This window comes from Mesoplodon densirostris, chromosome 18 (assembly GCF_025265405.1).
Source record: "Mesoplodon densirostris isolate mMesDen1 chromosome 18, mMesDen1 primary haplotype, whole genome shotgun sequence".
In the NCBI taxonomy this organism is placed as follows: Eukaryota; Metazoa; Chordata; class Mammalia; order Artiodactyla; family Ziphiidae; genus Mesoplodon; species Mesoplodon densirostris.
In genome coordinates this window covers 30,441,534-30,464,299 of record NC_082678.1, presented here as the reverse complement: position 1 = coordinate 30,464,299, position 22,766 = coordinate 30,441,534, and the positions used below count along the sequence as shown (strand labels likewise).

The 22,766-nt window shown below is 53.6% G+C and overlaps 5 protein-coding genes and 2 pseudogenes across 5 annotated transcripts in view; all 7 read left to right on the top strand.

Annotated features, from left to right (window-relative positions):
* LOC132479097 (RAD52 motif-containing protein 1-like) overlaps window positions 1-1,517 on the top strand; it is a 261,744-nt gene extending 260,227 nt beyond the window's left edge. Inside the window, exon 8 of the mRNA XM_060082675.1 lies at window positions 787-1,517. Coding sequence (XP_059938658.1) covers window positions 787-791 — 5 coding nt within the window. The 3' untranslated portion in view covers window positions 792-1,517. The remainder of the gene's footprint in view (window positions 1-786) is intronic.
* Window positions 1,518-1,580: 63 nt separating this feature from the next.
* On the top strand, window positions 1,581-3,735 carry LOC132479204 (uncharacterized protein SPEM2-like; annotated as a pseudogene).
* A 341-nt stretch (window positions 3,736-4,076) lies between these two features.
* LOC132479203 (uncharacterized protein SPEM3-like) lies at window positions 4,077-7,290 on the top strand. Its single transcript, XM_060082774.1, is given in 5 exon segments — window positions 4,077-4,214; window positions 4,363-4,420; window positions 4,539-4,738; window positions 4,856-5,972; window positions 5,975-7,290. Coding segments are annotated over 5 exon segments (2,829 nt in total).
* A 2,344-nt stretch (window positions 7,291-9,634) lies between these two features.
* On the top strand, window positions 9,635-11,448 carry LOC132477997 (acetylcholine receptor subunit beta-like). Its single transcript, XM_060080662.1, has 4 exons — window positions 9,635-9,850; window positions 10,347-10,528; window positions 10,868-11,030; window positions 11,335-11,448. The coding sequence occupies exons 1-4, from the start codon at window positions 9,635-9,637 to the stop codon at window positions 11,446-11,448; spliced, it is 675 nt and encodes a 224-aa protein (XP_059936645.1).
* A 1,204-nt stretch (window positions 11,449-12,652) lies between these two features.
* On the top strand, window positions 12,653-14,698 carry LOC132478370 (uncharacterized protein SPEM2-like; annotated as a pseudogene).
* A 560-nt stretch (window positions 14,699-15,258) lies between these two features.
* LOC132479202 (uncharacterized protein SPEM3-like) lies at window positions 15,259-18,459 on the top strand. The gene is given in 5 exon segments (XM_060082773.1): window positions 15,259-15,396; window positions 15,545-15,606; window positions 15,821-17,142; window positions 17,145-17,219; window positions 17,222-18,459. Coding segments are annotated over 5 exon segments (2,835 nt in total).
* Window positions 18,460-20,426: 1,967 nt separating this feature from the next.
* On the top strand, window positions 20,427-22,618 carry LOC132479201 (acetylcholine receptor subunit beta-like). The gene is made up of 5 exons (XM_060082771.1): window positions 20,427-20,532; window positions 20,797-21,020; window positions 21,517-21,698; window positions 22,038-22,200; window positions 22,505-22,618. Exons 1-5 carry the CDS (start codon window positions 20,427-20,429, stop codon window positions 22,616-22,618), a joined length of 789 nt encoding a protein of 262 aa, XP_059938754.1.
* Window positions 22,619-22,766: the final 148 nt, after the last annotated feature.

Below are 22,766 nucleotides of genomic sequence, written 5' to 3'. Positions count from 1 at the left end.
ACATCCATCGCCCGCAGTTTCACTCTCTGCTATTCTGCGGGCCCGCCCTTGTCTCAAAGCCATGGTAGGAGGACCTGGGTGCGGTACAGGGCCTTGAGGCCGCCTTCTCTGGGGGTCTGGAGCTCAGGAACAATTTAATCTTCCTACGCCGAGCTGAAGGAGGACTGGCTGTTTGTGGCCATGGTGGTGGAACGCCTCTTCCTGTGGACCCTCGTCAACTTTCTAGACGCCACGTACCACTTGCCCCATCCTGACCCCTTTCCTTGAGGACGAGAGGGCCGAGACCGAGGTCCTCGGCCACTTGAATTGAGAGTTTGATAGTACTCTCAAGTCCTATCCCTTTCTGCATCTTAACTCCTTCACTAGGAGTCCAATCCTCTCCTCATTTCGTTTCTAGGGAGGAAGCCCAAGTGGGACTGGGCAGCTGGGGGGCCTTGGGCCCACCTGACATGCACTATCCACTTATTTACTCTTTTGCTTCTTGAAGAAGCCCCATTGGATATTCACATCTAGGCTGGCAATGAATGGAACAAAGAACAAGAACTAGATTGTAAGCCTTCTGAGGGCAGGAACTATGGCTGTTCACTGTAATATCCCCAGCACCGAGCACAGATCCTAACCTATACAGCCGGTACCTCTGATTGAATGAAGAGGGAAATTATTTTTTCTGTAAGGAAATACACTAAGAAATAGTGCTTATGTGGGCATGTTGGGACTAGTGGTCGTTTTTTCTTTGTTTTGACCTTTCTGTACTTTATTGTATTTTGTAATATGTATTATCTTTAGGATAAGAAAAGGTTCTTTCTAAAAGGATGCATTTGTAATGAGGATAAAAAAGCACACTGTAAAAACCTCAAGTTCCAGCTTTGATGCTCAAACTTTGGACAAGCTACTAAACTGCTCTGTGCCTCAGTTTCTCCATCTGTAAAATGAAGCGAATAATAGTATCTGCTCCCTAGTCTGAAGATCATATGAGAAGATGAGAACAAAAGCATTATACAGTATACATCAGAGGTTACAAACTGGTGTGTTTTGTGTGGCCCATGTTGTTGGCCAGCAGAGTTTAAAATTTGAATTGGTTTGCTACTTTTAAAATGTGGATATTTCACAGAGCAATTTGGATTTCTGGCTTCTCTTGAAACTTTTTAAGAACTGCAGGCTAGTTCTAAGAAGCCCAACAGGCTGCGTAAGCGGTCCTAATGTCTTGAACAATGAAATGGAGGAAATCCTATATGCATGATCCAGTCACTATGAAGACTGTCTCTCATCTGTAGCAACCCTGCTTGCAAATCAAGTTAAGCAAGGCCCCATGGAGACAGAAGGACAGACTGAACTCTGGGGACTGGGCTCCATGTAGTGGGAGCGGAGGGCAGAGACGGCCACCTAAAGGACCAGCTGAGTGGATGAAAGATTGGACAACTCCGCATTGTGACTCCCTGCAATGGCCTCATTATGACCATGGTCCCTCACCTGTTGGTGGGTGTCCCCAGGTCCTGGCATGAGTGCAGTGTGGGTCAGGGCCGGTGGGGTTGGGGGGGTGGGGCGTCCCACGGCTCAGGCGGCCCTAGGACCCACCCACCATGGAACACCAGCTCTGGTATGACAACCTGGGGTGCTGCCATCAATACCAACAAAGTACCCAGAATGCGGAGGACTTCCTACTCCTGTTGCTGGGCATTGTCATTCTTGTCAGCATTGGGATCAGCATGGCAACTATGGTCAGCGATGGTTGGGGATCACCAGTAGGGGTGAAGATGGCTGAGGGTGGGAACCAGCTGCAGCTTGCACCTCCGTCTGTGGAACGGTCTTGGCTGGGAGTGGTGGTGAGGGTAGAGAGCCTGGCCTTCATTTTCACCCACCCCACCCCACCCCACCCCACCCCAGCTATGGCATGGGCTCCAGAATGCCTTAGACAAGACCATGTATTGTATTATTCAGCAAAGTAACTACCGAAGACAGCTAAGGGGCATCCCGCCTCGCCATTCCCAGGGCCCTAGAAACCCAGGCTCCCAGGTTCCCAACCCTGAAATCTTCTGACAGTTGCCCTGCCCTCACGGACTCTCGCCTCCCACAGATGAAATCTCACAGGCTTGTGAAAGTTCCTCCAAACATCCTCCAGCCAAGGCCCAAGACATCCACATGCACTGCACCCTGGACCCTGTGGAAGTGAGAATGGCCCGGTCCACTTGCTACTCCTCGTCCTCCTACCGCCATCTCCGCAACCGTAGCCGCAGCTGCAGCCGCCACCCCTGAAGCCACCAGGGGAGGCCCAAGGATTGAGAAAATTCCCCTCCAGCTGCTCAGGCTTCCGTAGGCCGCATCGCCTCCACGGGACGTCACAGCTGCCTCCGATGCCCTCCTTGAACTGGGAGGACCCGGACTCCTACCTGGAGGAGGAGGCCCAACTTTCCTTCCCACAACCCAAGTACCCGTGGGGGCGCTGGGGAGGGCTCTACCGGCAGATGGGTCTGCCCTCCAACGTGGGCCTCTGGGGTCGACAGGGTGGGATCCTGGCCATCCAGCCACCAGCCTGTCTCTACCTGTCGCCCGAGCTGCACCGCATGCCCAAGCGTGTGGAGGCCAAGTCTGAGCTAGGGCTGCAGTCCTTTGGGGCCCCTTGCTCGCCATCCCGCATCTGGGGCAATGTGGATGCTGACCAGTGGACCTCGTCTCCACCACTTACCCGACGGCTGCCCCCTAAGAGCTCGTGGGTCCCTGGGGGGCACAGAACTTACCCCTCAGGGGGCCATCTCCCGTATGACTCCTTGGATCAGCGGCGGCGTGGTCTGGAGGGCTCTGAGCCTCCATCAGCTCTGGTGCCTCAGGGCTACCGGCCCGAAGCCTGGCAGCGCAACTCCCCACCGGCCCACGGACGGAGCCTCCACAGCTGTGCTCACAGCCAGCCCAGCCACAGCCCGCGCCACTCCACGGGACACTTGAACTACTCCCGGGATCCCCACGAGGTGCGGCGCTGGGCTGCCGAATGGGCAGAGATGCTGCCTGTGCGGCACCCTCTGGCCGCCTCCGCCTCCCTCACGGTGCTGGCCGAGGCCTCTACCAGCGGGCCTCGGATCCCAGCTCAGCGCTGCTCCTCCGCCCCTCCCAGACTCTGCCCGACGTCCAGGCTACCGAACACCCTCCACCCCCGCCCACCTTCATGCCACTCAGCCGGAAGCCAGGGGGAAATGCCAACTACCAGGTGTATGACAGCCTGGAGTTGAAGCGGCAAGTGCAGGAAGCCAAGCGCGGGCCAACTCGCTGCTACCTTCCACCTCGGCCTCGAGGCCCTCTCTGCACGGAAGCCAGACTGGGAAAATGAACTGGCCAGCAGCTAATGGGGGCGGGTGGGGAGCGGCAGGGCATGGAGAGAGGAATAAAGAGTGCCATGGTCCAGAAAACATTGGCGGTCTGTGGCTTGGAAGCGCCACTCCTTCTGCCAGCTTGGGTCCCTGCCTTTGGCTTCCTGCAATAAGAAGCCAGTGTCCCCTTCTGGGCCTGAGGGTCCCCTTGGTTTAGTGGCCACAGTCCTGCCAGCAGGCCCCTCCTGGTCCGATACCATGCACTAAGTAGATGTGCAGCTGCAGTCTCCACACCACTGGTCTCTGGGCACCTCCTCTGTGTCTCAGCTGTCCCTGTCCCCAAAGAGCCTCAAACAAGAAGCTGCTTCCAAACTGGGAGGTTCCACATCTGGGCAGGTCCAGCTCCACAGCCAGTGAAGGGCATGAAGAAGGCTGAGGCTCTGGACTCCAGCCAGGCCTTCCGCAGGGCTCTGAGGCCAAGGTCTTTCTAGTCTCAGGAGGGGCCAAGAGATGGAATGTGACATTTGAACAAGTGAGTCAGTGGGCGGTGAGCGAATGTTTGACAGCTCGAGGGGAGGTGTGCTGGCCTCCGGGCCCTGTTTGGCTGTCCAGGCTCAGCTTACCTCACCCGGGGAACCATGGAATGCCACGCCTGGCCCTCCTTTTCGTCCCCCTCCCTCACTGTGACGCCACCACCTGCCCCATTATGACCCAGTCTGTCTCCCAGTATACATATATGGAGGCCAGCGGACCCAGGCACTCCTGGGACCCCCGGCCATGGCTGAGCAAACCCATTACCTAGCCGAGGCGTGCTCTGGCACCACAACCGGGAAATGCCAAGTCCTAGGAGACTCAATTCTTCTGATCCTGGTCAGCATCATGTTGCTCAACGTGTGGATCAACGTGGTGACTCTGGTGAGGGCAGGATCTGGGCAGTGTGGTTGGGGGAGCCCTGGGGTCTTGAAGGGGCTGAGATGGGATGGCTGCTGCAGTGTGGCCGGACAAGGGTTGGATTTCAGGGCTCACCCTGATCCCGAACTCCACGCTCCCTTGCTTCCCTCAGCTCTGGATGCATCTGAAGAGATTCTTGCGGGCAGGTTTCAACCGTATTTTCCCCAAAGGTAAGTGGGCGCCAGTGTGGGCTCAGGGGATGTGGGCCTGTCCCCTTTCTTCTATCCCTGCCTTGATTCTCAGCCCCTCAGGAACCCAGGCCCTGTCCCATCTCGCCTTTCCCTGCAGACAAGCAAGCCAGCTGTGGAGGCAGCCATCGCACGCGCTGCTCCGTGGATCCCAAGAACCTGTGTTCAAGAGTTTCTCCCCGCTTCCGCCATCGCCCGAGCTTCCTGCACAGGCACCCAAACCACCTTGAATCCTGGATACCAGAAACAGATGATGAGACGGCTTCTAAGTGCTGCTGGATGCTGCCGCAGTGTGGACGGGCTCGGGCTTCCACGGAGGCTCCACGGGGACTGTGGAAGGAGGGGTTAGTGGGAGCTGGGGAGGCCCCTCCGTTCACAGCCTTAAAGTCCCAAGCCACCTTTAACTCCAGGTGAGAGACATCTTCCAAGCTCCACAGGATAAGCAAGGTGGACGTGGTTCCACTCTGCCTGCCCCAAGAGAGCAAGACTAAGACCCCAGACTATGACTCAGCCCTGGCCCCAGCCCGGGCCCAGACCTGCCCCCCAGTTCAGCTCCCTGCACATTCTCCTGCCAAGGCCCAGACCTTCTCCTACAAGCACCCCTCTGTGCACGCCCCACCTCAGGCCCAGACTTGCTCCACACTCCACCTCCCTGAGCACACTACCCCCCAGGCCCAGACCCCCTCACCAGCCCTCACCCCTGAGCACAGCCCTGCCCAGGTCCATGGCCCAGAGCATACCTCAGCCCATACCCCAGCCCAGGCCCAAGCCCAGGCCCCCTCACATGCCTCAGCCCAATTCCTGGGCCACACTTCTCTCTGCACCCTGACCCATGCTCATCTGACCTATACTCATGCCAACACTCTGGCCCCTCCCCCAACTTCTGCCCCTGCTACTACTCCTGCCCTAGCCCCTACACCAGCCCCTGTCCCGATCTCTGCCACAACCTCTGTCCCAGCACTGGTCATGGCCCTGACGACCCCTCCAGTCCCTTCCACCACCCGTACCCCCATCCTAGATTCTATTCTCTCTACCTTGTCTACCTTCGACCAAGGCCTCTCCTCTGGCCATGTGGTCTACTATGCCCGCAGCATAAAGCAGAACTTATTCCATGTGTGTCCCCCTCAGAACTCTGGGTACTCCAGAAATGACTTGGGTACCCTAACCAGGCCCCAAGAGGGGCATGGTCTGGTGAGCTCTGGTACAGCTGAGCAAACACTGAAGCAATGTAGTGGGGACAGTGCCAAGCCCTCCACAGGGTCCATACCGGGTTACGTGGAGTTGGGGACTATGGAATGGAAGATCCCAAATCATGCCAAAGACAAATTTGTACAGTCCAAGACCTTCACTCACTGTAGCTCCCATCCTTGCCAGTCTGAGAAGAGAAACACGGATCCCCAGACTCCAGTCTGCCCCAAATTCCTGGTGTACTCCAAGGATGCTGCACCTTCTCAACCTTGCTTCCATTCTCCGACCAGTGCCCAGAGCTCACCATGCACCATGCCTCCACCATGCACTCTTTCTCTGCCTCTTGTTTTCCCAGATCCTTTGTCCTTCATCAACACAGCAACCACCAGAAGCCCTCCGCCTTAATACAAACCCCCACCTTTCCCCCAACCTCCAAGTCTCCTCAGTCTGTCCTCTCTCCCCAGGGCCCCATCCCTCCCCAGTTATCCACTACTTCCCAAACCCCAAACCAGCCCCAACCCCCAGAACTTCATGAGAGTCTAGGTCTCAACCAATGCTCTGTCCTCCAAAGGACCCCAGGCCTTACCGGAGACACAGGCCTCCTCAAGAACCCAGGCCTTGCTCAAGATCCAGGCCTCCACGAACTTCGAGGCCTTACCGAAGACCCTTACCTCTGCAAAAATCCAAGCCTTTCCCAAGACTCTGACCTTCAGAAGAATCCAGTCATTACCCAAGATTCTTGGCCACAGAAGAGTCCATGCCATGCCCAAGACTCTGCAGTCAACAAGAGCTCAGTCCTTTGCCAGGAGTCTGATCTCCATAAGAGCCCAGGTCTTGTGCAAACCGCTCGTCTCCATAAGGGCTCAAGCCTTACCCGAGACTCCGGAGACTACAAGAATCCAGGCCTGTCCCAAGCTTCTGGAGTCTGCAGGAGCCAAGGCCTTACTCAAGATTCTGACCTCCATAAGAATCCTGGCCTTACCCAAGATGCTGGAATTTACAGGAGCTCAGAACATACCCATGACCCTAACTTCCATGAGGACTCAGGAATTAATCGAGATCCTGGCCCCCATAAGGGTCCAGCCCTTACTCCAGACTCTGGCTTATCCAAGAGACGAGGCCTCCATAACAACTCAGGCCTTATCCCAAACCCTGGCCTCCACAAGAACCCTCTAGGAACTGACTCTGTCCAAGTTTTGGGCCCACGTCAGACCCAAAAGTCATTTATATCTGAGACAGTTCCTCGAAAGGAGGATGCAGGGCAGCACATACCATGGACTTCTGTCCCACCCAGTCACAACTCCTGCTCTGCCAAGGCTCAGGGGGCCTACAATGACCTGCTAACCTCCTCGCAGCGAACAGGCAGACAAGCCTGGGTGTACCACCCGATACCATCCCCCCAGCCTGCCAGAACTATCACCAGATGTCTACGCCTCCCAAAACCAGCAGGCACCCGGCTAGGGCATGTGGTCTTTGATGCCCGCCAGAGACAGCAGACAGGGACAAGTGCGAAGCTCTCTCTAGGGCGTGTGGTCTTTGACGCCCGCCAGAGACAGCAGACAGGGACAAGTGCGAAGCTCTGTCTCCCAGGCGCCTTCATAGGGCCACATCCAACTGCCGGAGTCCAGCTCCAGCGAGTCAAGGGAAACCCGAGGGATAGATAGCGTCGGCGAAGGAAATAAATCTATTACACTTCTTAAAGTATCAGCATTGCATGTTTCTCTCTCTTCTTTATTGTTTACAGTCACAGGTTTATATATTGTAGTTGATTACATTACCAGGTATGTGACCAAACAATCTTAGCACAATCAAACCTCAAAATGTTCTATAAAGATTTTTTTAAAAAAAAATATCCCCTAGTTTCTAGATGTCCTATTAAAATATTTCCCAAGTTCCCATTAATCACAGGTTATTTCTTAGTAACCAAGCCAAGCAGTTATATGATTATTTTAGTTGTAAAAGTTGAAGCTACTTGTTCCTATTTCTCTTCTTGCATGGGCAACCTTTTACAATGGTTCCACGAAAATATGTACAATGTACCCTGCATGCCCTTTCTCGTTGTTTCCTTCAACTGAGACAGTGCTTTCTCCCTATCCGAGCAACTAATTCTGCTCTAGGCATTTGCTTTTCTATAATTAATCTTCCTTTATAATAGAACCATAAATTTCCTATGTCATCAGGAACTCCAGCCCATGGCCATAACTCCATACTAGAGGGTGTTTTTCATAAAAATATCCCTTTAGTTCCAGGCTCTTAATTCTTTACCCATTTCCCTGGGTCTTTAGTGGGTACTTCCCATTCTGTGGTAGTTCCAGGAGGGGGAGTCCTAGAGGAATTTTTCTTTCACGTGGAGCAACATCCCCCCAAAATTGCCCCTATATTTAAACTTATTATCATAAAACATAACAACAGAGCTGTAGTCCACCTTCCTGGCACGGCGCTGCCTTGCAGTTTCGCCTTCCGTTGCTTCATGACTTTGTCATGGTGCAATGGCTCCAGGATGGCTTCCAACATCCAACAACTCACCGGAGACCATCAAGGAGTGGGGATATCAGTGTGTGATGAGAAACTTAGAAAAAGAGGGGACAGATAAGCATGAGGAATAAAGAGACAAGAGAAGCCTTCTGTGGACTTTGGAGGACATCCAACCCAGCCCCATCCCACAGGGCCTGATGAGGACCTAAACTATCCCTGCTTTCCCTCCATCGCTGTCTAGCTAAATCCGTTATCCCCAAGGCCCTAGAGCTGCACTGTCAATTACAGTAGCCACTAGCCAAAGGCCTATTAGAATGTAAATTACTTAAAGTTAAGGAAAATTAATTCTATTAAAAATTAAGTTAAAAAGTTAAAAATTCTCTTCCTCAGGGAACAGAATTTCCCTGACATCCAATTCTGTTCCCTGGCAGTCCAGTTGTTGGGACTTGGCGCTTTCACTGATGTGGCGGTGGTTCAATCCCTGGTCGGGGAATTCAGACCCCGCAAGCTTCATGGCTTGGCCAGAAAAAAAAAGAAATTCTCTTCCTCAGTGCCATGATCTTCTAAGTGCTCAGTAGCCACATGGAGCTAGTGGCTACTGCATTGGACGGCACAGATTTAGAACATTTCCATCATCATGAAAAATGCTACTGGAGAGCAGTGCTTTAGAGTTTAGAGCAATTTTCCTTTCCCTGTCACCCACGCCCAGCATCTTAAAGCTCCCCCAGAGCGCAGAGAACTTAGTTCTTTTTAGGGTGGCTCAGAAGCCACCCTCTGGGGAGGAGGTAAGATGTAGGGATGGACACCCAATGCCTGATTTCCCCAGACTGTGAGAAAGAGCCCAGGCTTCAGTTTTCCTCATCTGGTCTCTTGGGTCACGACCAGATGTATGCAAACTTGCCTCCCCCATTCTGGGCTGTGTTTGGGGCTCTTGGTTGATCTGATTTACATTTTAACGGGATCAATGTGGCTGCTCTGTTGAGAACAGTCAGCAGGGGGGCAAAGGATGAAGCAAAGAGGAGGCCTTTGTAATAACTCAGATCTGAGGTAATGGTGGCTTGTACCAGGATGGTAGTGGTAGATGGGATAAGTCATCAGTTTCAGGATATATGTTGAAGGTAGAGCCAATAGGGTTTGGTATGGATTGGATATGGGATGAGAGAGAGGAGAGCTGAGAATGACTCCAAGGGATTTGGCCTGAGCCACAGGAAAGATCGAGTTGTCATTTATGACCTGAGGAAGACTGTGTGGGGAGTCGGTGGTGAGGGAATTAAGTTTTGGACATGTTAAGGTCAAGATGTCTATTGGACACCCAAATGGAGAGGTTAAGTAGGCAGGTGGATACAAGTGTGGAATTTAGGGGAATCAGTCCAGGTTGGAGGTATAAATGTAGGAGTTATTTGCATGCAGTTGGCCCTTCCAAAAGCCTGTCCTTGAGTGGGCTGGAAACACGGTCACTGATTATGCCAGGGAGATTGCTTTCTGGCAAAGACTAATCCTTCCGCCTTCCACTCTGTCCCCCAAGTAGAGCAGATGGGGCTCTCGATCTTTGCCCTGCTGACCCTTACTGTGTTCCTGCTGCTGCTGGCAGACAAAGTGCCTGAGACCTCCCTGTCTGTCCCCGTCATTATCAAATACCTCATGTTTACCACGGTCCTCGTCACCTTCTCAGTCGTCCTTAACATCGTAGTCCTCAACCTGCACCATCGCTCACCCCACACCCACCAAATGCCCCTTTGGGTCCGTCAGGTAAGAAGATCTCCTCTCCAACCTGTGTTAACTCTCAATCCTAGTATTTGGCTTTTTGTCCAGGTGTCGCCCCTCACTCCCACCAACTTTCAACCTTCCCTTTCACAGACCTGAGGGAGAACTACAACTCCTGGTAGGGTGTCAAAGTGCCAAGGTCTTTGGGTGTTGAAATGTTGCCCAATTAATTTTATCCTCCCATCATTAACATTGTGTAGATCCCAGACTCTCTTCATCAATACTTCTCTCCTTCGTGGGTCCCAAGGAAGCATTCTCAGGGTTAGGTACTATCAGGGTGGAAGCCCTCAGAAGTTTTCTTTCCAGTCAGGATGCCTCCTATCCCCCTTAAGGACTCTTGGCTGTGTAGTTGCATTTCATCTGTGGGATGCATGCACGCATGCGCAGGAATGGGCACGTGCCGTGGGGGTGGTTGGCGGCTTCCCTTCTGGTCTGAAAGCATAAGAGTCCCCTCCAAGACGGCTCTTCTTCTACTCTGCAGATCTTTATCCACAAACTCCCTCCGTATCTGGATCTGAAGAGACCCAAACCTGAGAGAGACCAGATACCGGAGCCACCTCCTATACCTCTCAGGGATTCTCCAAGAAGTGGCTGGGGTCGGGGAACAGATGAATATTTCATCCTCAAGCCACCACATGATTTTCTCTTCCCCAAACCCAACAGGTAGTATCTACTCCCCATGGCCCACGTAGAAGGGAGAGGGAGAACTACAGTTCCCAGAAGACTGTGCGGAGGCAGGCGTCCTAAGCTCTCAGAGGATGTCGTGGTTGAGCATCATGGGAGTTGTAGTACCCCTTCTGTTACCCACTTTGCGGGGAGGTGGGAACTAAAGAGTAAGGGAATAGGAGGAATTGCGGAAGGCTAGAGAGGTCGCCGCTGTTGAAGAGAACCTGAAGGGCTCTCTCACGTTTTGAAACCTGGATGGGCATTGGAGGAGGGAGTTGGGGCGGGGCCTAGAGCACCCACGCAGGCCGTCTTTGTGCCCCGGTCATGGCCAAACAGACTCGCCTCTTCCACGTTCCAGCCTGAACTGTCTGCCCCGGACCTGCGGCCATTTATCGATGGTCCAAGCCGGGCTGTGTGCCTGCCTCCCGACCTACGGGAGGTCGTTTCTTCAATCAGCTACACCGCTCAACAGCTGCGGGAACAGGAGGACCACGAAGCTGTGACTCCAAAGAGGGTGGGCTAAGGCAAGGCCTGAGTGGCCTTGGCTCCACCGGCAAACTTAGGCTCCGCCCCCAGAACTCGATTTTTTTTCCGATTGGAAGTTTGCCTCACTTGGTCCCGCCCCCTGGCTTCCCACTTGTTCTTTACTCACATCCGTCGCCCGCAGTTTCGCTCTCTGCTATTCTGCGGGCCCGCCCTTGTCTCCAAGCTGTGGTATGAGGACCTGGGTGCGGTACAGGGCCTTGAGGCCGCCTTCCCTGGTTGTCTGGAGCCCAGGAACAGTTTAATCTTCCTACCCCCAGTTGAAGGAGGACTGGCAGTTTGTGGCCATGGTGGTGGACCGCCTCTTCCTGTGGACCCTCGTCATCTTTCTGGATGCCACGTACCACTTGCCCACTCCCGACCCCTTTCCTTGAGGACGAGAGGGCCGAGACCGAGGTCCTCGGCCACTTGAATTGAGAGTTTGATAGTACTCTCAAGTCCTATCCCTTTCTGCATCTTAACTCCTTCACTAGGAGTCCAATCCTCTCCTCATTTCGTTTCTAGGGAGGAAGCCCAAGTGGGACTGGGCAGCTGGGGGCCTTGGGCCCACCTGACATGCACTATCCACTTATTTACTCTTTTGCTTCTTGAAGAAGCCCCATTGGATATTCACATCTAGGTTGGCAATGAATGGAACAAAGAACAAGAACTAGATTGTAAGCCTTCTGAGGGCAGGAACTATGGCTGTTCACTGTAATATCCCCAGCACCGAGCACAGATCCTAACCTATACAACTGGTACCTCTGATTGAATGAAGAGGGAAATTATTTTTTCTGTAAGGAAATACACTAAGAAATAGTGCTTATGTGGGCATGTTAGGACTAGTGGTCGTTTTTTCTTTGTTTTGACCTTTCTGTACTTTATTGTATTTTGTAATATGTATTATCTTTAGGATAAGAAAAGGTTCTTTCTAAAAGGATGCATTTGTAATGAGGATAAAAAAGCACACTGTAAAAACCTCAAGTTCCAGCTTTGATGCTCAAACTTTGGACAAGCTACTAAACTGCTCTGTGCCTCAGTTTCTCCATCTGTAAAATGAAGCAAATAATAGTATCTGCTCCCTAGTCTGAAGATCATATGAGAAGATGAGAACAAAAGCATTATACAGTATACATCAGAGGTTACAAACTGGTGTGTTTTGTGTGGCCCATGTTGTTGGCCAGCAGAGTTTAAAATTTGAATTGGTTTGCTACTTTTAAAATGTGGATATTTCACAGAGCAATTTGGATTTCTGGCTTCTCTTGAAACTTTTTAAGAACTGCAGGCTAGTTCTAAGAAGCCCAACAGGCTACGTAAGCGGTCCTAATGTCTTGAACAATGAAATGGAGGAAATCCTATATGCATGATCCAGTCACTATGAAGACTGTCTCTCATCTGTAGCAACCCTGCTTGCAAATCAAGTTAAGCAAGGCCCCATGGAGACAGAAGGACAGACTGAACTCTGGGGACTAGGCTCCATGTAGTGGGAGCCGAGGGCAGAGACGGCCACCTAAAGGACCAGCTGAGTGGATGAAAGATTGGACAACTCCGCATTGTGACTCCCTGCAATGTGCCTCATTATGACCATGGTCCCTCACCTGTTGGTGGGTGTCCCCAGGTCCTGGCATGAGTGCAGTGTGGGTCAGGGCCGGTGGGGTTGGGGGGGTGGGGCGTCCCACGGCTCAGGCGGCCCTAGGACCCGCCCACCATGGAACACCAGCTCTGGTATGACAACCTGGGGTGCTGCCATCAATACCAACAAAGTACCCAGAATGCGGAGGACTTCCTACTCCTGTTGCTGGGCATTGTCATTCTTGTCAGCATTGGGATCAGCATGGCAACTATGGTCAGCGATGGTTGGGGATCACCAGTAGGGGTGAAGATGGCTGAGGGTGGGAACCAGCTGCAGCCTGCACCTCCGTCTGCAGGAACGGTCTTGGCTGGGAGTGGTGGTGAGGGTAGAGAGCCTGGCCTTCATTTTCACCCACCCCACCCCACCCCACCCCACCCCAGCTATGGCATGGGCTCCAGAATGCCTTAGACAAGACCATGTATTGTATTATTCAGCAAAGTAACTACCGAAGACAGCTAAGGGGCACCCCGCCTCGCCATTCCCAGGGCCCTAGAAACCCAGGCTCCCAGGTTCCCAACCCTGAAATCTTCTGACAGTTGCCCTGCCCTCACGGACTCTCGCCTCCCACAGATGAAATCTCACAGGCTTGTGAAAGTTCCTCCAAACATCCTCCAGCCAAGGCCCAAGACATCCACATGCACTGCACCCTGGACCCTGTGGAAGTGAGAATGGCCCGGTCCACTTGCTACTCCTCGTCCTCCTACCACCATCTCCGCAACCGTAGCTGCAGCTGCAGCCGCCACCCCTGAAGCCACCAGGGGAGGCCCAAGAATTTAGAAAATTCCCCTCCAGCTGCTCAGGCTTCCGTAGGCCGCATCGCCTCCACAGGACGTCACAGCTGCCTCCGATGCCCTCCTTGAACTGGGAGGACCTGGACTCCTACCTGGAGGAGGAGGCCCAACTTTCCTTCCCACAACCCAAGTACCCGTGGGGGCTCTGGGGAGGGCTCTACCGGCAGATGGGTCTGCCCTCCAACGTGGGCCTCTGGGGTCGACAGGGTGGGATCCTGGCCATCCAGCCTCCAGCCTGTCTCTACCTGTCGCCCGAGCTGCACCGCATGCCCAAGCGTGTGGAGGCCAAGTCTGAGCTAGGGCTGCAGTCCTTCGGGGCCCCTTGCTCGCCATCCCGCATCTGGGGCAATGTGGATGCTGACCAGTGGACCTCGTCTCCACCACTTACCCGACGGCTGCCCCCTAACAGCTCGTGGGTCCCTGGGGGGCACAGAACTTACCCCTCACGGGGCCATCTCCCGTATGACTCCTGGGATCAGCGGCGGCGTGGTCCGGAGGGCTCTGAGCCTCCATCAGCTCTGGTGCCTCAGGGCTACCGGCCCGAAGCCTGGCAGCGCAACTCCCCACCGGCCCACGGACGGAGCCTCCACAGCTGTGCTCACAGCCAGCCCAGCCACAGCCCGCGCCACTCCACGGGACACTTGAACTACTCCCGGGATCCCCACGAGGTGCGGCGCTGGGCTGCCGAATGGGCAGAGATGCTGCCTGTGCGGCACCCTCTGGCCGCCTCCGCCTCCCTCACGGTGCTGGCCGAGGCCTCTACCAGCGGGCCTCGGATCCCAGCTCAGCGCTGCTCCTCCGCCCCTCCCAGACTCTGCCCGACGTCCAGGCTACCGAACACCCTCCACCCCCGCCCACCTTCATGCCACTCAGCCGGAAGCCAGGGGGAAATGCCAACTACCAGGTGTATGACAGCCTGGAGTTGAAGCGGCAAGTGCAGGAAGCCAAGCGCGGGCCAACTCGCTGCTACCTTCCACCTCGGCCTCGAGGCCCTCTCTGCACGGAAGCCAGACTGGGAAAATGAACTGGCCAGCAGCTAATGGGGGCGGGTGGGGAGCGGCAGGGCATGGAGAGAGGAATAAAGAGCGCCATGGTCCAGAAAACATTGGCGGTCTGTGGCTTGGAAGCGCCACTCCTTCTGCCAGCTTGGGTCCCTGCCTTTGGCTTCCTGCAATAAGAAGCCAGTGTCCCCTTCTGGGCCTGAGGGTCCCCTTGGTTTAGTGGCCACAGTCCTGCCAGCAGGCCCCTCCTGGTCCGATACCATGCACTAAGTAGATGTGCAGCTGCAGTCTCCACACCACTGGTCTCTGGGCACCTCCTCTGTGTCTCAGCTGTCCCTGTCCCCAAAGAGCCTCAAACAAGAAGCTGCTTCCAAACTGGGAGGTTCCACATCTGGGCAGGTCCAGCTCCACAGCCAGTGAAGGGCATGAAGAAGGCTGAGGCTCTGGACTCCAGCCAGGCCTTCCGCAGGGCTCTGAGGCCAAGGTCTTTCTAGTCTCAGGAGGGGCCAAGAGATGGAATGTGACATTTGAACAAGTGAGTCAGTGGGCGGTGAGCGAATGTTTGACAGCTCGAGGGGAGGTGTGCTGGCCTCCGGGCCCTGTTTGGCTGTCCAGGCTCAGCTTACCTCACCCGGGGAACCATGGAATGCCACGCCTGGCCCTCCTTTTCGTCCCCCTCCCTCACTGTGACGCCACCACCTGCCCCATTATGACCCAGTCTGTCTCCCAGTATACATATATGGAGGCCAGCGGACCCAGGCAGTCCTGGGACCCCCGGCCATGGCTGAGCAAACCCATTACCTAGCCGAGGCGTGCTCTGGCACCACACCCGGGAAATGCCAAGACCTAAGAGACTCAATTCTTCTGATCCTGGTCAGCATCATGTTGCTCAACGTGTGGATCAACGTGGTGACTCTGGTGAGGGCAGGATCTGGGCAGTGTGGTTGGGGGAGCCCTGGGGTCTTGAAGGGGCTGAGATGGGATGGCTGCTGCAGTGTGGCCGGACAAGGGTTGGATTTCAGGGCTCACCCTGATCCCGAACTCCACGCTCCCTTGCTTCCCTCAGCTCTGGATGCATCTGAAGAGATTCTTGCGGGCAGGTTTCAACCGTATTTTCCCCAAAGGTAAGTGGGCGCCAGTGTGGGCTCAGGGGATGTGGGCCTGTCCCCTTTCTTCTATCCCTGCCTTGATTCTCAGCCCCTCAGGAACCCAGGCCCTGTCCCATCTCGCCTTTCCCGGCAGACAAGCAAGCCAGCTGTGGAGGCAGCCATCGCACGCGCTGCTCCGTGGATCCCAAGAACCTGTGTTCAAGAGTTTCTCCCTGCTTCCGCCATTGCCCGAGCTTCCTGCACAGGCACCCAAACCACCTTGAATCCTGGATACCAGAAACAGATGATGAGACGGCTTCTAAGTGCTGCTGGATGCCGCCGCAGTGTGGACGGGCTCGGGCTTCCACGGAGGCTCCACGGGGACTGTGGAAGGAGGGGTTAGTGGGAGCTGGGGAGGCCCCTCCGTTCACAGCCTTAAAGTCCCAAGCCACTTTTAACTCCAGGTGAGAGACATCTTCCAAGCTCCGCAGGATAAGCAAGGTGGACGTGGTTCCACTCTGCCTGCCCCAAGAGAGCAAGACTAAGACCCCAGACTATGACTCAGCCCGGGCCCAGACCTGCCCCCCAGTTCAGCTCCCTGCACATTCTCCTGCCAAGGCCCAGACCTTCTCCTACAAGCACCCCTCTGTGCACGCCCCACCTCAGGCCCAGACTTGCTCCACACTCCACCTCCCTGAGCACACTACCCCCCAGGCCCAGACCCCCTCACCAGCCCTCACCCCTGAGCACAGCCCTGCCCAGGTCCATGGCCCGGAGCATACCTCAGCCCATACCCCAGCCCAGGCCCAAGCCCAGGCCCCCTCATATGCCTCAGCCCTATTCCTGGGCCACACTTCTCTCTGCACCCTGACCCATGCTCATCTGACCTATACCCATGCCAACACTCTGGCCCCTCCCCCAACTTCTGCCCCTGCTACTACTCCTGCCCTAGCCCCTACACCAGCCCCTGTCCCGATCTCTGCCACAACCTCTGTCCCAGCACTGGTCATGACCCTGACGACCCCTCCAGTCCCTTCCACCACCCATACCCCCATCCTAGATTCTATTCTCTCTACCTTGTCTACCTTCGACCAAGGCCTCTCCTCTGGCCATGTGGTCTACTATGCCCGCAGCATAAAGCAGAACTTATTCCATGTGTGTCCCCCTCAGAACTCTGGGTACTCCAGAAATGACTTGGGTACCCTAACCAGGCCCCAAGAGGGGCATGGTCTGGTGAGCTCTGGTACAGCTGAGCAAACACTGAAGCAATGTAGTGGGGACAGTGCCAAGCCCTCCACAGTGTCCATACCGGGTTACGTGGAGTTGGGGACTATGGAATGGAAGATCCCAAATCATGCCAAAGACAAATTTGTACAGTCCAAGACCTTCACTCACTGTAGCTCCCATCCTTGCCAGTCTGAGAAGAGAAACACGGATCCCCAGACTCCAGTCTGCCCCAAATTCCTGGTGTACTCCAAGGATGCTGCACCTTCTCAACCTTGCTTCCATTCTCCGACCAGTGCCCAGAGCTCACCATGCACCATGCCTCCACCATGCACTCTTTCTCTGCCTCTTGTTTTCCCAGATCCTTTGTCCTTCATCAACACAGCAACCACCAGAAGCCCTCCGCCTTAATACAAACCCCCACCTTTCTTTAACCTCCAAGTCTCCTCAGTCTGTCCTCTCTCCCCAGGGCCCCATCCCTCCCCAGTTATCCACTACTTCCCAAACCCCAAACCAGCCCCAACCCCCAGAACTTCATGAGAGTCTAGGTCTCAACCAATGCTCTGTCCTCCAAAGGACCCCAGGCCTTACCGGAGACACAGGCCTCCTCAAGAACCCAGGCCTTGCTCAAGATCCAGGCCTCCACGAACTTCGAGGCCTTACCGAAGACCCTTACTTCTGCAAGAATCCAAGCCTTTCCCAAGACTCTGACCTTCAGAAGAATCCAGTCATTACCCAAGATTCTTGGCCACAGAAGAGTCCATGCCATGCCCAAGACTCTGCAGTCAACAAGAGCTCAGTCCTTTGCCAGGAGTCTGATCTCCATAAGAGCCCAGGTCTTGTGCAAACCGCTCGTCTCCATAAGGGCTCAAGCCTTACCCGAGACTCCGGAGACTACAAGAATCCAGGCCTGTCCCAAGCTTCTGGAGTCTGCAGGAGCCAAGGCCTTACTCAAGATTCTGACCTCCATAAGAATCCTGGCCTTACCCAAGATGCTGGAATTTACAGGAGCTCAGAACATACCCATGACCCTAACTTCCATGAGGACTCAGGAATTAATCGAGATCCTGGCCCCCATAAGGGTCCAGCCCTTACTCCAGACTCTGGCTTATCCAAGAGACGAGGCCTCCATAACAACTCAGGCCTTATCCCAAACCCTGGCCTCCACAAGAACCCTCTAGGAACTGACTCTGTCCAAGTTTTGGGCCCACGTCAGACCCAAAAGTCATTTATATCTGAGACAGTTCCTCGAAAGGAGGATGCAGGGCAGCACATACCATGGACTTCTGTCCCACCCAGTCACAACTCCTGCTCTGCCAAGGCTCAGGGGGCCTACAATGACCTGCTAACCTCCTCGCAGCGAACAGGCAGACAAGCCTGGGTGTACCACCCGATACCATCCCCCCAGCCTGCCAGAACTATCACCAGATGTCTACGCCTCCCAAAACCAGCAGGCACCCGGCTAGGGCATGTGGTCTTTGATGCCCGCCAGAGACAGCAGACAGGGACAAGTGCGAAGCTCTCTCTAGGGCGTGTGGTCTTTGACGCCCGCCAGAGACAGCAGACAGGGACAAGTGCGAAGCTCTGTCTCCCAGGCGCCTTCATAGGGCCACATCCAACTGCCGGAGTCCAGCTCCAGCGAGTCAAGGGAAACCCGAGGGATAGATAGCGTCGGCGAAGGAAATAAATCTATTACACTTCTTAAAGTATCAGCATTGCATGTTTCTCTCTCTTCTTTATTGTTTACAGTCACAGGTTTATATATTGTAGTTGATTACATTACCAGGTATGTGACCAAACAATCTTAGCACAATCAAACCTCAAAATGTTCTATAAAGATTTTTTTAAAAAAAAATATCCCCTAGTTTCTAGATGTCCTATTAAAATATTTCCCAAGTTCCCATTAATCACAGGTTATTTCTTAGTAACCAAGCCAAGCAGTTATATGATTATTTTAGTTGTAAAAGTTGAAGCTACTTGTTCCTATTTCTCTTCTTGCATGGGCAACCTTTTACAATGGTTCCACGAAAATATGTACAATGTACCCTGCATGCCCTTTCTCGTTGTTTCCTTCAACTGAGACAGTGCTTTCTCCCTATCCGAGCAACTAATTCTGCTCTAGGCATTTGCTTTTCTATAATTAATCTTCCTTTATAATAGAACCATAAATTTCCTATGTCATCAGGAACTCCAGCCCATGGCCATAACTCCATACTAGAGGGTGTTTTTCATAAAAATATCCCTTTAGTTCCAGGCTCTTAATTCTTTACCCATTTCCCTGGGTCTTTAGTGGGTACTTCCCATTCTGTGGTAGTTCCAGGAGGGGGAGTCCTAGAGGAATTTTTCTTTCACGTGGAGCAACATCCCCCCAAAATTGCCCCTATATTTAAACTTATTATCATAAAACATAACAACAGAGCTGTAGTCCACCTTCCTGGCACGGCGCTGCCTTGCAGTTTCGCCTTCCGTTGCTTCATGACTTTGTCATGGTGCAATGGCTCCAGGATGGCTTCCAACATCCAACAACTCACCGGAGACCATCAAGGAGTGGGGATATCAGTGTGTGATGAGAAACTTAGAAAAAGAGGGGACAGATAAGCATGAGGAATAAAGAGACAAGAGAAGCCTTCTGTGGACTTTGGAGGACATCCAACCCAGCCCCATCCCACAGGGCCTGATGAGGACCTAAACTATCCCTGCTTTCCCTCCATCGCTGTCTAGCTAAATCTGTTATCCCCAAGGCCCTAGAGCTGCACTGTCAATTACAGTAGCCACTAGCCAAAGGCCTATTAGAATGTAAATTACTTAAAGTTAAGGAAAATTAATTCTATTAAAAATTAAGTTAAAAAGTTAAAAATTCTCTTCCTCAGGGAACAGAATTTCCCTGACATCCAATTCTGTTCCCTGGCAGTCCAGTTGTTGGGACTTGGCGCTTTCACTGATGTGGCGGTGGTTCAATCCCTGGTCGGGGAATTCAGACCCCGCAAGCTTCATGGCTTGGCCAGAAATAAAAAAGAAATTCTCTTCCTCAGTGCCATGATCTTCTAAGTGCTCAGTAGCCACATGGAGCTAGTGGCTACTGCATTGGACGGCACAGATTTAGAACATTTCCATCATCATGAAAAATGCTACTGGAGAGCAGTGCTTTAGAGTTTAGAGCAATTTTCCTTTCCCTGTCACCCACGCCCAGCATCTTAAAGCTCCCCCAGAGCGCAGAGAACTTAGTTCTTTTTAGGGTGGCTCAGAAGCCACCCTCTGGGGAGGAGGTAAGATGTAGGGATGGACACCCAATGCCTGATTTCCCCAGACTGTGAGAAAGAGCCCAGGCTTCAGTTTTCCTCATCTGGTCTCTTGGGTCACGACCAGATGTATGCAAACTTGCCTCCCCCATTCTGGGCTGTGTTTGGGGCTCTTGGTTGATCTGATTTACATTTTAACGGGATCAATGTGGCTGCTCTGTTGAGAACAGTCAGCAGGGGGGCAAAGGATGAAGCAAAGAGGAGGCCTTTGTAATAACTCAGATCTGAGGTAATGGTGGCTTGTACCAGGATGGTAGTGGTAGATGGGATAAGTCATCAGTTTCAGGATATATGTTGAAGGTAGAGCCAATAGGGTTTGGTATGGATTGGATATGGGATGAGAGAGAGGAGAGCTGAGAATGACTCCAAGGGATTTGGCCTGAGCCACAGGAAAGATCGAGTTGTCATTTATGACCTGAGGAAGACTGTGTGGGGAGTCGGTGGTGAGGGAATTAAGTTTTGGACATGTTAAGGTCAAGATGTCTATTGGACACCCAAATGGAGAGGTTAAGTAGGCAGGTGGATACAAGTGTGGAATTTAGGGGAATCAGTCCAGGTTGGAGGTATAAATGTAGGAGTTATTTGCATGCAGTTGGCCCTTCCAAAAGCCTGTCCTTGAGTGGGCTGGAAACACGGTCACTGATTATGCCAGGGAGATTGCTTTCTGGCAAAGACTAATCCTTCCGCCTTCCGCTCTGTCCCCCAAGTAGAGCAGATGGGGCTCTCGATCTTTGCCCTGCTGACCCTTACTGTGTTCCTGCTGCTGCTGGCAGACAAAGTGCCTGAGACCTCCCTGTCTGTCCCCGTCATTATCAAATACCTCATGTTTACCACGGTCCTCGTCACCTTCTCAGTCGTCCTTAACATCGTAGTCCTCAACCTGCACCATCGCTCACCCCACACCCACCAAATGCCCCTTTGGGTCCGTCAGGTAAGAAGATCTCCTCTCCAACCTGTGTTAACTCTCAATCCTAGTATTTGGCTTTTTGTCCAGGTGTCGCCCCTCACTCCCACCAACTTTCAACCTTCCCTTTCACAGACCTGAGGGAGAACTACAACTCCTGGTAGGGTGTCAAAGTGCCAAGGTCTTTGGGTGTTGAAATGTTGCCCAATTAATTTTATCCTCCCATCATTAACATTGTGTAGATCCCAGACTCTCTTCATCAATACTTCTCTCCTTCGTGGGTCCCAAGGAAGCATTCTCAGGGTTAGGTACTATCAGGGTGGAAGCCCTCAGAAGTTTTCTTTCCAGTCAGGATGCCTCCTATCCCCCTTAAGGACTCTTGGCTGTGTAGTTGCATTTCATCTGTGGGATGCATGCACGCATGCGCAGGAATGGGCACGTGCCGTGGGGGTGGTTGGCGGCTTCCCTTCTGGTCTGAAAGCATAAGAGTCCCCTCCAAGACGGCTCTTCTTCTACTCTGCAGATCTTTATCCACAAACTCCCTCCGTATCTGGATCTGAAGAGACCCAAACCTGAGAGAGACCAGATACCGGAGCCACCTCCTATACCTCTCAGGGATTCTCCAAGAAGTGGCTGGGGTCGGGGAACAGATGAATATTTCATCCTCAAGCCACCACATGATTTTCTCTTCCCCAAACCCAACAGGTAGTATCTACTCCCCATGGCCCACGTAGAAGGGAGAGGGAGAACTACAGTTCCCAGAAGACTGTGCGGAGGCAGGCGTCCTAAGCTCTCAGAGGATGTCGTGGTTGAGCATCATGGGAGTTGTAGTACCCCTTCTGTTACCCACTTTGCGGGGAGGTGGGAACTAAAGAGTAAGGGAATAGGAGGAATTGCGGAAGGCTAGAGAGGTCGCCGCTGTTGAAGAGAACCTGAAGGGCTCTCTCACGTTTTGAAACCTGGATGGGCATTGGAGGAGGGAGTTGGGGCGGGGCCTAGAGCACCCACGCAGGCCGTCTTTGTGCCCTGGTCATGGCCAAACAGACTCGCCTCTTCCACGTTCCAGCCTGAACTGTCTGCCCCGGACCTGCGGCCATTTATCGATGGTCCAAGCCGGGCTGTGTGCCTGCCTCCCGACCTACGGGAGGTCGTTTCTTCAATCAGCTACACCGCTCAACAGCTGCGGGAACAGGAGGACCACGAAGCTGTGACTCCAAAGAGGGTGGGCTAAGGCAAGGCCTGAGTGGCCTTGGCTCCACCGGCAAACTTAGGCTCCGCCCCCAGAACTCGATTTTCTTTCCGATTGGAAGTTTGCCTCACTTGGTCCCGCCCCCTGGCTTCCCACTTGTTCTTTACTCACATCCGTCGCCCGCAGTTTCGCTCTCTGCTATTCTGCGGGCCCGCCCTTGTCTCCAAGCTGTGGTATGAGGACCTGGGTGCGGTACAGGGCCTTTAGGCCGCCTTCCCTGGTTGTCTGGAGCCCAGGAACAGTTTAATCTTCCTACCCCCAGTTGAAGGAGGACTGGCAGTTTGTGGCCATGGTGGTGGACCGCCTCTTCCTGTGGACCCTCGTCATCTTTCTGGATGCCACGTACCACTTGCCCACTCCCGACCCCTTTCCTTGAGGACGAGAGGGCCGAGACCGAGGTCCTCGGCCACTTGAATTGAGAGTTTGATAGTACTCTCAAGTCCTATCCCTTTCTGCATCTTAACTCCTTCACTAGGAGTCCAATCCTCTCCTCATTTCGTTTCTAGGGAGGAAGCCCAAGTGGG